Raw genomic sequence first — 14,646 nt, forward strand, 5'->3', positions numbered from 1 at the left:
CAATGAACACAAAGTCAGAAATTGGAATTGGGCCATATTAAAAGATAAAAGCCAAACCCACCAGGGACTCTGACCAATCCTGTGACCTTATCAGTGAGCTTTTCTACATTTAGCTGACATTACAGGGAGCAGTGAAAGAAAAACAAATTAAAAACAAACACAGAAGTGTTTGCTGACTTCAGAGTGGTGTTAGAGTGGGCTTTTTTTTTTTTTCTCGAGACGGAGTCTTGTTCTTGTCGCCCAGGCTGGAGTGCAGTGGTACAACCTCAGCTCACTGCAACCTCTGCCTCCTGGGTTCAAGCGATTCTCCTGCCTCAGCCTCCTGAGTAGCTGGGATTACAGGCACCTGCCAACAGGCCTGACTAATTTTTTTGTATTTTTAGTAGAGATGGGGTTTCACCATGTTGGCCAGGCTGGTATTGAACTCATGACCTCGTGATCCACCTGTCTTGGCCTCCCGAAGTGCTAGGATTACAGGCATGAGCCACCGCACCCAGCCAGAGTGGGCTTTTTCCAAGGGCTTCCGTCGGCTCTGACTGGTGACTGTGGGTGGTGACAGATGTGAGCCACTCTTCTCTTCTCACTAGATACATCTCCTGACAGCACAAAGTCTAAAGAAAACGCAGCCTCTTAATCTTGATTTCCTCACCTTTTCCAGGAAGATGGACTAGCGTCATGAACACTAATCAGAGCAGTGCACATTTTAAGGCTCTGTCACTGTGAGGCTGCCAGGAGGGCCCTGCAGGAGCTGTAGCTCACATCCTGCTCTTTAACACTCACAAAGGGCCATTTGACGTGCTCTGAGTTCAAACCTCAAATTTAACAAGCCCATCAGATATGGACTCAGTGGGGACCCGAGCACTTCTGAGATGAGACTGGAGGGGGCGCCAGGGGAGCACAGGGCATGGGGAAGCAGTGGCCACACTGTCTGGGGCCCCACTCAGAGAGTCACCCACACAGTCGCCCAAGCTGACCCATCTGACGGGGGAACCAAGGCCCAGAGAAAGGGGCCTTCTGCATGGCTCGGGAGAGAGCCCCAGCGCTATCCACCAACCCATGCTCTTCCCTTAACGTGGTGGAACAAACTTAAAAAGCTTTAAAAATGAGAAAAAAAAATGCATGGAGAGAAAGACAGAAAACACAAAGCAGTCCTGGGTCAGAGGAAGGAACAGCACCTTTTATTTCAGATTTACAGAAAAAGTTAGCACGTTTCCACTTGGAGAGATTTCCTACATTAACAAAGTCTGTTTTGAGGAAATAAACACCGAATACATATTTTGAATGGAAATATATAAATGTTAACGACACACATGAGGCTCATTTCCTGATCAGGGTCTGGGACCCACATACAGAATATAGACCTTACAATAGTACAGTCCATGACACAGATTGCAGAGATTCCGACTTTTTCCCACCACACCCCCTCCCAGCCACTGGACAGACAACTAGCCACAGTCGGGGAGGATCCAATGCTCTTGGCTCGGCAACCACCCGCAAGGAGAGCAAAGTACGAGGGCGTCCCACAGCGAGCCTTACTCCAGCCGCAGGCTCCACCTCCACGCACCAGGTGACGTGACTCACTCGGAGAAGCCATTTGTGGAGGTGGCACGTTCACCTGTATGGTCCCAACACAGTCCCAAATCTCAGTCTACAACATCTACGATCTATTCCGTATCCAACGGGATGCATTTGGAAAGGAAAAGTGCAGGGACTGAGCGGACACAGGCTCTGTCAAGAACTTTCCCGTTGCTTCCCGCGTCCACCACAGCCATGCTGCGGCACTGAGCTCCGAGCAGCTTAGCTCCTGACTTTTCAAAGTTTTCTTCAGTCTGAAAATTCTTTCTCCACTCTCTACTCAGAATAAGATAGTACCAAGTTGCCTATTTGCCTTAGAAATACATTCCTTCAGGGCAGGGAATGCAGTCTCCTTGATCTATTACAGGGACTTTTCAAGATGATATTACCAAACATAATGGAGCCTAGTGAACACGTTCCAGCCAACTGCTAAAAGCACGTGGCCCTTCAGGGTGACCTGTATGAGCCGCAGTCAGATGCCACCTTCTGTGACTGCAAAGCGCTCCCCTATTCTTCAGAGTGGCGTCATACACATTGAGTTTTTAATTTTTTGACAAAACAAATCCCTTCACAACTTGAATACGACATCGTTTTTGAAATACAATTACAGACCTTGAACAATAAATATTTCTATAAACTGACATAATTTTCATGTTGAAGTGATGGTTTTGTAAAGAAGGAAGTTGATGGCGAGAAGTACCTCCACAGTGTTTACAAATGACAACAGCCCTGTGCTCAGCAGATTAAATGAGTGTGAAATCAAGACTAATCTCAAACACGTCTTCTAAGTTAACAGCAGAGTAAAATGTTAAAGTGGAATTAAAATAAGTCACTCATCATCTAAAATACTATAGTTCATAACAATTTTTATTAAAATGACCCTTCTAGGTTACACAAACTAGAAACTTCCTGGCTATCCCTAAATTCTAGGGTCAGGGCTGGGGGTGAGTCTCTGAGAACAGAGGAAGCCTCCATTCACAGAGCACCACTGCATGCCACAGTCATCTTCTAACCTGCACAGGCTTTTGTGTAGCCATAGCCACATAGCCCCAAGCAGGTGGCAGCAAGGACCAAGTGTCACCTGTGGCCAGCGTGAGGCCAGGTGGCTGCTGCTCCCAATTCAAGGCCTGCCCTTGTCAAAGGTAAAATGAATCGAAAATATCCTATCAACCCAACTTTGTCCCACTGTGTCCTGAGCAGTGGCCATCCCACAGGGAGTGTGCTGGGGAGGAGCCTGGTCTGGCCGACTGCAGGCAGCAGGCCGTGCACTGTCTGTGAACGACTTGAGGACAATGACAAAACTGCCCACAATACACCTGCTTCCACTGGTACAGTGCTGAGCAAATCCCCTATCAGCCAGACCAGGACCCCCACCCCTACCTCAGTCATTTCTTGAAAATACTATATGCCTGGATGGTCAGCATGCATCAAAATATTACCCGAGAGTCATATGCAAAAAGGCCAACAACTACAGGTAGGCTAGAAAAAAACATAAATGTGGACCTAACACGTAACCATGGAGCTCAAAGGTATCCAACCAAAAAGACTAGGACTGTCGGGCTGTTGGAGAGACACCCTGCTGTAAGAATGTCCCATAGGAAGCATGCCCCTTGCTCATCCAGTATAGGAATCAGATGAATATAATACAAATAATTTTCTACCTGCTAATTACAGTCAATTTGACATCACTGCCAGGTAAATTAGTGGTAATTTCTAACATTCTAGGTAAAACAATAAAAATGGTACCCAAAGGGATCAAAACCAATTTCGTTGACAAAAAGTCCTAAAATATGAGTCAGAATATTTCTTTTAAAATAAGCAAGACCCGCCAGGTGCGGTGGCTTACGCCTGTAATCCCAGCATTTTTGGAGGGTGAGGCGACTGGATCACGAGGTCAGGAGTTCAAGACCAGCCTGGCAAATATGGCGAAACCCTGTCTCTACTAAAAATACAAAAAAAAAAAAAAAAAGCCAGGTGTGGTGGCGGCCGCCTGTAGTCCCAGCTACTCGGGAGGCTGAGGCAGAAGAATTGCTGGAACCAAGAAGGCGGAGGTTGCAGTGAGCCGAGATTGTGCCACTTACTGCACTCCAGCCTAGGCGACAGAGAGGCTGTCTCTAAATAAATAAATAATAATAAATAAATAAATGCAAGACCCCCCAAATTTTAGAAGTTAAGCCAATAACAGCTTTGCGAGTATTTTGAGAAACCTTTTCTAATGACAGTTACCTCAGTTTCTCTGGCAAGACTGTAATTTAGCTTTACAATCTCAAAGATAAACCACAAACCTCAGCAATTACTGTTTATAGATTTTTTAAAAAAACTAAAGTGATCAATCTATTGATTTTAAAAGCATAAAATGTTATATTTTCACACTAAGTCAAAAGGGCTCTCACCTGGTCTGTATACAAAAGTCTACCTGGCCAGATGAACCTTTGAAATTAATTAAAAATTTAAAAGGGCTAGATGTTAGAGAAGTGTGTTATAAGTCAAATGAAAAAGAAATGAAGCAAGGTTGCCAAAGTCATAACAACCTTATTTTTCATCTACCGCTATCAGACAGGAGCCTCTCCAGCGAGGGGAATCCGTGGCTTTACAGCCTTCCAGGCACATCTCAGGCCCAGACGCAGTGACTGATGTCACGGCCATCAGAGGAGCCTCTGCCGCCAAGGCAACCCTTTCAACTCAACTGGATCAAACGAGCCAAGGACCCAAGGACTTTTCCCTCATTTGGAAATGCTTATACTGGCTTCCATGCCGGGACACAGAGGAGGACAGAAGCCCAGCTTGCAGCCCTGCCACCACAGGTGCCACCCACTCACATCAGGCTTCTGGCAAGAGCCTTCTCAGGAGCACTTTCTTATCATCTTAATTTTATATATATCCACAGGCACTTTTTTTGGTTTTGGAACTAGATGCTAATTTATAATCTTAGTTTTCTTTTTTAAACATCTCTGTGACAGACTCAGCACTTGTTCTGGCAGCCTCACACACACCTCTGGGCACAAACCGTGGGCAAGCAAGGCCAGGGCCAGGGCAGCACAGCAGCAGCAAGCTTGCTCCTGACAGCATGGCTCTCGCACAGCATCCTCCCTCCTTTCCTATGGTGTGCTCAGCTCTTAACGTCTCCAGCTACATGAAACTCTCCAAATGCCCATCTCCCCACCCCACCCCCATCTTGTTTCCCAGTCCCTGAGCACCCCATTTTAAATCTACCTAGGCTTCTGTGTGAAGTAATGAAACAAAAAACGCAAAATCAGATCTCCCTAGAGCTGCGGGCACCTCTCGGAGATCCTCTAAGCACCACTCCACCCACTCAAGAAGCAGCAGTGGGACAGAGGAGCCCCGGACTCCTGTCCGAGGACTCTGCACATCACACAGTCACCCTCTGCCTTTCACGACATGAAAGGTTGTGTGTCATGAAACCTCGCTTAAGTTTCCTACTGGTTTTAAGAAACATTCTCTTAAAAACACTGGAGCTGTTTCTAGTTGGGAGATACAGGTATAAGAGATAAAATGTATACTCAAGACAGCACTGAGATGTAACTACACCTGGAGTCAGTATGACTGAAAAAAGACATTTAATTTTTGCATGAACACTGAGGAAAGGCCACAGATCCATCTAGAGCAGGTGGGGCAATTTTAGAAACAGATATATAAAGGCTTGGTGGCCCAATGGCTCTCAGATCAGTCTCAGAAAAACAATTCAGGACCTCTATTGCCAATGCGTGCACTACCTGAAGATGCCACTCTATTACAATGGAGTACTTACGTTTTTAGAACAGCTACAATCTAAGCTTTTATATATTCTGACAAGTTTTCACCTCTTGTGAATGCCTCAAGTTTTACACTAGAGAGCCACCTCCCCTCGCCAGGCACAGACACAGTGTGTGGAAGATGGTCTGAAGCGAGTCAAATGGGACTAAAATGGTTCCATGTATGACAAACAAAATTCATCTCAACAACCAGCAATTCAAATGTCTTAAGGCTAGAATGTATCACCATTATTTTGAGGTTCTTATGAAATGAAGGAATTCCACGTTAAATTAGCAGCATAATGAATTTCTGTACTCTTGGCAAGCCAATGGTCCTCCCTAAGTTCTTTCAAACAAGAGCCCTTTCCACCCACCTCCTTCAGGAAACCAGGAGATGGTCCTCTCAGAAAACTCTGCTCCTCTATGATGAGTCCACTCCTGGCATCTGAAGTGGAACAATGCTGCCACACATGGGACTGTCCCTCTCACTGCAGAGTGCTGAGTTCACCTGCCCCTGCCCACCTTCCCAATGTCCCCAGGGAACAATGTCACCACCCCCGCCCCCCCCCCCCCCCCGCTGAGAAACACTGTCATTCCTGTCCACGTTACCCCATGTGCCCCTGGGTAGTCAGCTGATGCCGATGTCATGCTGCTCTTTGGACACCATTTGGTCATTTGCAGGGTTTCGCTTTCTCCATAATATAGAGGGAGCACCTGTGCGCTGGCTGACTTCTAATGCATCTATCAGTTATGGGCTAGCTGGCTGGCCAGCCACGCAAAATTCATCATGCTGTAATTTCAAATGAATTCCCTTCATTTTCATCAAAAGCCTTTCAGGGTAGAGTCTTTGGGTGACTGCTTACTGAACCAGAGCCATTTTTATACCATCTTTTTTTTCCCATCTTTAAATTTCGTGATTTTTTTTGAGAATTTTAATTTTACTCTTGAGCTTTTTCATGTCCTTTGGAGTAACACAGCTTAGATTGCTCCTAGACCATCTTTGGGGCTATGTATCCTGCAACATTTGAGCAGAGCCAATAGAGCAACCCAACCAGCCCTCAGCCATACAGTCCAGCACCCTAAAGCGCCACACACACAAATCCAGTGTTCTGCACTTCTAGGTTTATTTCATCCTCGCATGCATAATGCAGTCAAGAGGACCACTTTTCATGCCAAAGCAAAATTTATACTTTTGGATAAAAATAGAATGATGGCGATTTTATCATTTTTATTATTATAACCATTATTACTGTCACAACAGGAAACCACGGAGTCCTGGCCAGGCACCCTAAGCATCTTACATGCGTTACATTACTTAATGGTTTACAACAAAATATTAGTCAGAAACGTTCATTAAAGATAAAACACAGCCAAAGAATCTGCTGGGAATGAACTGTGGGCTACTCGCATGGTATTGTGAATAGCACACCTTCTGCTTTTATGAGCTGAAGGTAAGTAAGCCTTTTCCTCACCATGCAAAAATGCGGACACCTGGGGCAGGACACCAGGCTGCTCCTCGACGTTAAGACAATGAAACATGAGGGCTGATGCTCTATAGAAGCAACTGAAGCAGCGGTTGGTGTAAATAACCTGATTACAGTATCCCCTTGGTCCGGGGCCTTGGATCAAAAGGGTTAAATGGTTCACAATAATACTGTAAATGGTATTTTTTTCTAAAAATTTACTGTATCTAGTGTCATAATAAAACTGTTTAGTAAAAAAGGATAGAATCAAACTCTTCCTGCCTCTTATGTTGGAAATTAGTGTAGTATCTACAATACTGAATATATCTCATTGGCAATGAGAACAGCTGATGAGGACTCCTCCTAACGTGTGCTGTTAGTTTGTTTCTGAGGGTACCGACGCTGATATTTTCCACAAAAATCCAGTAAGTTACAAACTAGAGGAGCAGCAACTCTAACAGGGCCACCCCTTCCGTGCAAAGCCCTGCTGCAGCTCTGGACAGCCCCCAACTAAAGGGTCTGCCTTTCAACTTGAAATCTACATTGACCACTGGAATATGAACGTGTTTCTATTATGAGATGAATGTGATTGATTAAATGGCCTTGATTAGTTATCTTACCTTGGTCTTAAAATTTGTTATCTGTTTTCTTCATTGTATGTGTTTATTAATACCAGTAAAAACAGATTATCACACATCTTCCATAAAATGATTGTGATAGAAATGTCACTGAGTGTGTACGATGATACGCCACCTGCAGCAGCATCCTGGAATATTACATCATTCTAAGTGCAGTACAGAGCAGCTGGGTTCAAATCCAACTTGACTGGTGTGGGCTCCCACAAAAGCTGTTACCAGTGAAGGCGAAAAAAATAAGAATTTGCTCTACTAAAGGAATAAAAAATGAAGTTACAAAACACTTAAATCACATTAATTCCTTCACAGGCCTTTGTCATGCAAGTGTGTAATTTTAATTTATTCTCTTCCTCAGGGTGATGTAGTACCATGTAATGATTATTCCAATAAAAATTTTTATTTATCACATATACCTTTTCCAAGAAGAATTTAAACTACAACATGACCTAAAGTGTTCTGAAATACCAACCCTATGAAAGTACCTATTTCAAACAAATGTGATGAAAGGGAGGAAATACAAACATGCAAAGGGGGTGTGACCCCAAATGGGTGTGTGCCAGTGTGGACCTCAAACAGCAATTCTCATGGTCACCTAACTCATATCAGAATCAGGCCCAGCAGTCAACAGGGTGTTTTTTATAACACTACACTTTGCCTCATATGCTAACAGGCATTCAGCATTGGAAACATCACAAACATTTACTGTAGTTCAGTCGCATTAATACATAATAGACAAGTTTATTTGTTCACCTAAAGTAGTTTTAACAGCATAATTCTATAAAAATGAACACTAATGGAAGATTTATCTAAGCCATACAAAAGTAGTTTAATGGAAAAGACCCAGTAATTTAAATGTTTTCATATAAGGAACATGATGCACACTATGGGATCTATGCATCACCTTCAAAATGTAGGAAGGTGTATTAATTTCATATATTTAATGTATTATATAAATGTATTTAACAACCTATCAACTTCTGACATTCTAAAGAATTAAAAATTAAGTCTAATGATGATAAAATGCTTCATCTACGTCTTCTCAAGGTCAGAACAACTGCCCAGGCCAGGGAGACTGAGCTCCCCTGACTCATGGGCAAGCCTCGATCCCTGCTGCACTGGCCTCATGCATGACTCTAAATCAAAGCCTTCGATATACATGACTTAGGATCAGGAATAACAGACAAAATTTCAGCAGGTTCCAAGTTCTCTCTATTGTACCTGACAATAGTATAAGCAACAACTCAAGTGAATAACTGGACCAAAATTATGATAACAGAAAAACTCATTAAAAGCTCTTTAAAGCAAAAATCTCAACTTAAGTGAAAAATGTTTAATATTCTTCTTTGGAACTATAAATGACCTTTCCTTTAATTTTCTAAGATTTTAACCTGAACTTGGACAAGAAAGAAAGGAAAAAGGAAAAATAATTTGTATAAAATTTGCCTTTTCATATTTCAGTAAGCTCCTAGATGTTTCAGTAAAGAATTCTTACTGCATTTTCTCCAGTGTGTCTGAAAGTCACAAATGCTTAGTTATCTACACGTATCAAACTGTAAACCAGCCCCAGTCCCACCATCCGTGAGCAGGTCTCGACCACCACTGAGCTGGTTTGAGTCCCTGCAGAAAATCCCACTCGGAGGAGTGGTCGCTATCTGCACCATCACTAAGGATTCAGAGTGGCAAGCTGCAGAGCTCTCTGAGCCTGGCACAGGTTACCTAGGTCCCTGACCTTCCTGCACTGGAAGGCCTACCCTCCTCTAATGAGTGGAAACAACTGAGGCACACCCCATCCTTCCTGGGGACCATGGCAGAGACCTGGCCAGAAGTGCCGCCTTCTGACTCAGCAAGAGTAAGGGGCCTGTCCAGCCCTTGCCTCACTACCCTGTTTCAAATGAGCCCCCAGTTATCATCTCCTCATAGATATGACAAAAACAGGACCTATGTCTACAATGAGAAAAACAGCATCACGGAGAACCAAATAACAAGAAATTAAAATTCCAAAGCTCTATGAAGGTAATCCCTAAAAATCAGGAAACCAAAACTACCTCTGAACAAAAAAGTGTCACACCTACATTCTGTGGCTATTTGTTGTTTTTGGCAACAGCAAAAAATTTAGGTTTGATAATAAAGTCTAAGTGTCATGTTACAATGATGGCAGGCAGCAGCCCCAAATGGCTTTATTTTGCTATCATATACTTTGCAAGTCCAGAACATAGGAGTCATTATTACAATGGTAGTTCTGACTCACCTCAACACTCAAGTAACTAAAAATGTGCCAGAATTTAAAGGACCAAAGCCATGAAATGCATGAGAACAAAGAAATCTTTGGCTTCCTCCACGAGCCTAGGTCTGGAAGCAACAGGAATCAGGTGTGGTGTGTGAGTCGCCCTCCACCCCACCCAGTATGTCAGCTCAACTGACACTGTGCCCTTTCAGAACCAACGCAGACTTACTTCCATGTGAACTCTTACAGTGTGAGGGCTACACAGAACACAACATTCTTAAGACAGATTTTTAAGAACTATGAAACTGCATCAAGACTGAAGTATATCTGTACATGTACACACTGTGTGTGTGTGTATAAAAAGTGCTCAAATAAACTAACATAGTGCACTGTTTGTCCATTTCATGAATCTGAGATAGCCAAGAGGCCCTAAAGCATCTGCACTGGCAGTGAGCACCAATGCTGTGCTTATGAAGTCTGAGCGTTACTCACACTGCAGCGTGGGCAGCTAAATGGCCTTCATACCAATGCCATGGTTATCATTATTATTATTATTTTACCTCATTCTCAGTTAAGGATGCAGAAGGAGATGAACTTTTGCTAAACCCAAGAGCTGAAGATGCTGCCGTGGAAGCCCGATTTCGCTTCTTCAGTGGTTTGCATGCATCAGACAGATTTTTCGTTGCTGTAAAATAATTTTGGTTTGTAAAGTTTCAAATCATAAACCCTTAATCTTTTTACTGCTTTAAAATTACCCCTCAAATAAGTGAAGTTCTAAAGATGAATCTTCTGAATTCCTTTGTCCTTCTGGCTTAACTTTTTATCATGGAAAAATCTGAACATAAAAGCAGACAAACTGTACAATGAACCCCATGTCCTTGCTACTTGGCCCCCAAAAACATCAACCTGGGGCCAGCATGGCTCTATCCATACCTGGTTCCACATCCCCCTGCCAGATTATTCTGAAGCAAATCCAAGACATATGATTTCATCCATAAAAAGTTCAGCACAAATCTCTGAACATAAAGCCTTACATATAACCACAATGCTACTCCCATACTTAAAAGTAACAATGCTCTTATATCATCAGCATTCACATGTCCAATTGCTCATGTCTTTTTTTTTTTTTAAGTCTGTTTAACTGATTTTTAAAAGCCAGTCAAGCACCTCATGCAAAACAAGAAAAACAGCCACTGCCAATCTTCCCTCACTCTCCTCCCCCAGGGTTTTGTTTTCCTTTTAATTAAGAGTTGGAGAAGGTATGACTTCTTCAGTAAGGGATCAAACAGATATTTCAAAAAGATAACTAAAAGGTAAAAGGAAGTGTAATTTCCCCTCTTATTTTTTTGACAGTTACCTTTCATAAATATTTTAAGCTAGTTTTTTTAGCATGTGAAATATAAATAACGAGCCCTTACTGTTAGCTTACATGCAGAGGGTCAGGGTACTGAAGGGTCACAGAATCTACAGTAGCAACTGGCACCATCAAGTAAGAAACCTGAAAACTTCTGGTTGAAATCACTTTTCTAGTAAAATTTTAAATTGAAAATAAAAGAGCCAAGTAAAAAGTAACTTCAATAAAATTCAGCCAAACCCTTCAAAACAACATACACATTAAAACAGTTTAGTTTTCAACCACAGGAGAACCTCTTTTCCTTCTTTTTCGCACCTAGCTTAATTGTGGATTCCTCCCCTGCCCTGTTCCCCTTCACCAGCCCCAGCCTTCCCCTTTCACACTCTCAGCCCACCCACCCAGCCCCAGCCTGGGCACCCAGAAGCCAAGAAGGAAAGGGCGCTGACCACATTACCTGCCTGGCTCTTGAGCGAGGAGGCTGCCTCCATGGCCTTGTAAGAGCTTGTTCTGGCCGTTTTGTCAGTGATTGTGTCTCTCTATTATTTAAAAAAAAAAAAAAAAAAAAGAAAAAAGAAAAGAAAAAAAGGAAAAAAAAGAAAAAGAACAACAAAAGGAAAAGAAAGGAAAAAAAATCTCCTCATGTGAATGAACACAGGTTGCTGAAAAGTTTTGTGGCAGAAACTTCTTCCTTTGGAAATGTGTTCCACACATAAGTCATCCATGGTTGCCCAATCTCAGACTTTTTTTTTCACAATCTGGACTGATTCTTTCTTCGCACCTCCCGCTCTCGCATCTGTCAGGAGGGCGAGGTGGGTGGGGCCACGCCAAGACCTGCTGCAGTCATGTGGTTAAGACACCTGATACAAGTCGTATTGAACATGCACCTAGACTCTCCACTGAACCCAAAGCGAAGGATGAAAATGAGAAAAATGGATCCTTCCATTCAAAAGGTATCCAATGAAGTTAGACTCAGCCCTGCTAAGTCAGGACCAACATTACTAGTTTCACTATACTGAGGATTTCCAATTTTTAGACAAACACCAGATACACCTAATGAACAAAGATCATCAGTAAAATATTTCACAACTGAGAAAAGCAAAAAAAGGGAGAAGGGATCATGAAGCTTTTATCAAGGGCTGAGATTCTGAAAGGTGTGGCTGAAAAATGCCCTGTCCCCATAGCACTAGAGCAGTGCTGCCCAGGGAATGACTTGCCACTCCTGCACTCATACTCCATCTCACCCACCTGCCTGGAACCAGAGCCAGTGAGACAGGATGCGGTGAGGTGGAATCCAGAGGATCATGGACAAGGCGACAGGAGAATGCACTTGGGACAGTGCCCAGCATGTCAGAAGTGCTCAGTGCACACTGGGTGTCATAGGTGGTTTGGCTCAGGTTTATAAAACCCGAATCTGATGAGACACCACTACTTCTTTTTATCATGTGCTATCTCCTGAGATAGGAACTAATAAAACATTACTAGCCACTTAATGTGAACTTTGGTATTTTGAGTGTCCAGGGCCATGTATTTTTTAGGTATATCATTTACACAAATATTTCAAAGCAACCAGTTTACGTATGATTGCCAGCAAAGGGCTACTTTAATAGAAGGTAACCTGGCCAGCCGCAATGGCTCACACCTGTAATCCCAGCACTTTGGGAGGTGGAGGTGGGCGGATCACTTGAGGTCAGGAGTTTGAGACCAGCCTGGCCAACATGGTGAAACCCTGTCTCTACTAAAAATACAAAAAAGTTAGCTGGACATGGTGGCACGCACCTGTAATCCCAGCTACTCGGGAGGCTGAGGCACGAGAATCACTTGAATCAAGGAGGCGGAGGTTGCAGTGAGTGAAGACTGCACCACTGCACTCCACCCTGGGTGACGAAGTGAGACTCTCTCTCAAAAAAAAAATTACGTGACCAGAGCAACTGTTAAGTGCAGGCTTCCTGGTAACTATAAACCTTAGTGACTACAGGTGAATCTGACCTAGCTTACTGCTGAACACTTGATCGCTCAACAACCTCACCTGATGGCAGGTGCCCCAGAAGAATGTTCTGTGGGCCAGAAAAATGGGGCAGGGCCTGCCTGCTCCTCTCAACTACAAATACAAGTTTAAAGAAATAAGATAAATGATATGGTGTCCACATATTTACACCTTAGCAATATGTGAGATTTATTTTCCATTCTTTGAAATAAAAAGAGCATTTTAACTCAGATCAGTGAAAAACAGGATGAAGCTTTACTCAAAATCACAAATATATACAACTACTCTGTCAGAACTTTTTTTTTTTTTGAGATGGAGTCTCCTTCTGTCACCCAGGCTGGAGCGCAGTGGCGCGATCTTAGCTCACTGCAACCTCCGCCTCCCAGGTTCAAGTGATTCTCCTGCCTCATCCGGAGTAGGTGACATTACAGGCATGCACCACCATACCCAACTAATTTTTGAATTATTAGTAGAAATGGGGTTTCACCATGTTGGCCAGACTGGTCTCGATCTCCTGACCTCAAGTGATCCACCTGCCTCAGCCTCCCAAAGTGCTGGGATTACAGGTGTGAGCTACCACACCCGGCCAGAACTATTATCAAATAAAATGGAAATTCAAACAAAGTACGAAGTCTAATTAAAGTCTCAGTTCATGAAAAAGTTAACTGGACATCTGAGACAGTTGAAATGAATGGCACCACTTCATACACTAGGAAAAGGGCTCACGTCTTCTACATGCATGGGCACCATACGCTAGACAGAATAATTCAGTGTTTCCTTGGTTGGTTTCAGTCCCCTGCAGGTACCAGGCAAACTCTGTCCCTGGACACATGCTGGCAGTAAGCGAGGAGCACAAGGACCTCGGGCTGGCTTTGTATCTATGCTGCACTTTTCCTGCACAGCCTGTTTAGTATTCCCATTCAGTAAACAATAACATGAATTACTAATGAACTAAATAAAATCTAGGTTCATTGCCTTTAATGAACTGTTGACTTTTTATTGACATGTAACACATATCTCTAATGGACTTTGATGCCAGTTCATTATTTATATCCTGAATAATAAGCCCTATAGAGAGGTTATGGTGTTTGGGGTTTTTGTTTTTTTGAGACAGAATCTTACGACACTGGGGTGCAGTGGCATGATCTCAGCTCACAGCAACCTCTGCCTGTCAGGTTCAAGCGATCCTCCTGTCTCAGCCTCTTGAGTAGCTGGGATTACAGGCGCACGCCACCACGCCCGGCTAATTTTTTGTATTTTTAGTAGAGACGGGGTATCGCCATGTTGGCCAGGCTGGTCTCGAACTCCTGACCTCAAGCAATCCACCTGCCTTGGCCTCCCAAAGTGCTGGGATTAGAGATATGAGCCACCACACCCGGCCGAAGAGGTCATTTTTAATGAAAATTTTGTCCAATCTAAAGAACAAGTATTACACAAAGCATTTGGATGTCTGTTTTCTTGAAGAGCAACACATCATCGGTTTCTGTGATAACACCCTTGGTGGGTAAGAACTTGCAAGCAGCCTTTCTCAATGGGGTTCTGTGAGAAATGCAAGCCTTCTGCTGAATACCAGCCTGGGAGGAGCTGAGTGCACCGCCACCTGCATCTCATGTGTGCTCCCATGCAGGAAAACAGTGGCACCAAGAGTCACAGAGCATA

The 14,646-nt window shown here is 43.4% G+C and overlaps 1 protein-coding gene across 4 annotated transcripts in view; it reads right to left on the reverse strand.

Moving 5' to 3' along the window:
* Positions 1 to 14,646, reverse strand: part of NSD2 (nuclear receptor binding SET domain protein 2) — a 114,267-nt gene that overhangs the window by 32,341 nt on the left and 67,280 nt on the right. For 3 of the 4 annotated variants that reach the window (XM_030801369.1, XM_030801368.1, XM_030801370.1), the window contains 2 exons: positions 11,458 to 11,539; positions 10,210 to 10,334 (listed from right to left, as the gene is read on the reverse strand). In XM_030801369.1, the coding sequence (XP_030657229.1) occupies positions 10,210 to 10,334; positions 11,458 to 11,539 (207 nt within the window). Of the gene's footprint in view, positions 1 to 1,156; positions 7,638 to 10,209; positions 10,335 to 11,457; positions 11,540 to 14,646 lie in introns of those variants that run through there. The other variant, XM_030801371.1, reaches the window with a different exon arrangement.

Source organism: Nomascus leucogenys, chromosome 20 (genome assembly GCF_006542625.1).
Source record: "Nomascus leucogenys isolate Asia chromosome 20, Asia_NLE_v1, whole genome shotgun sequence".
NCBI lineage: Eukaryota > Metazoa > Chordata > Mammalia > Primates > Hylobatidae > Nomascus > Nomascus leucogenys.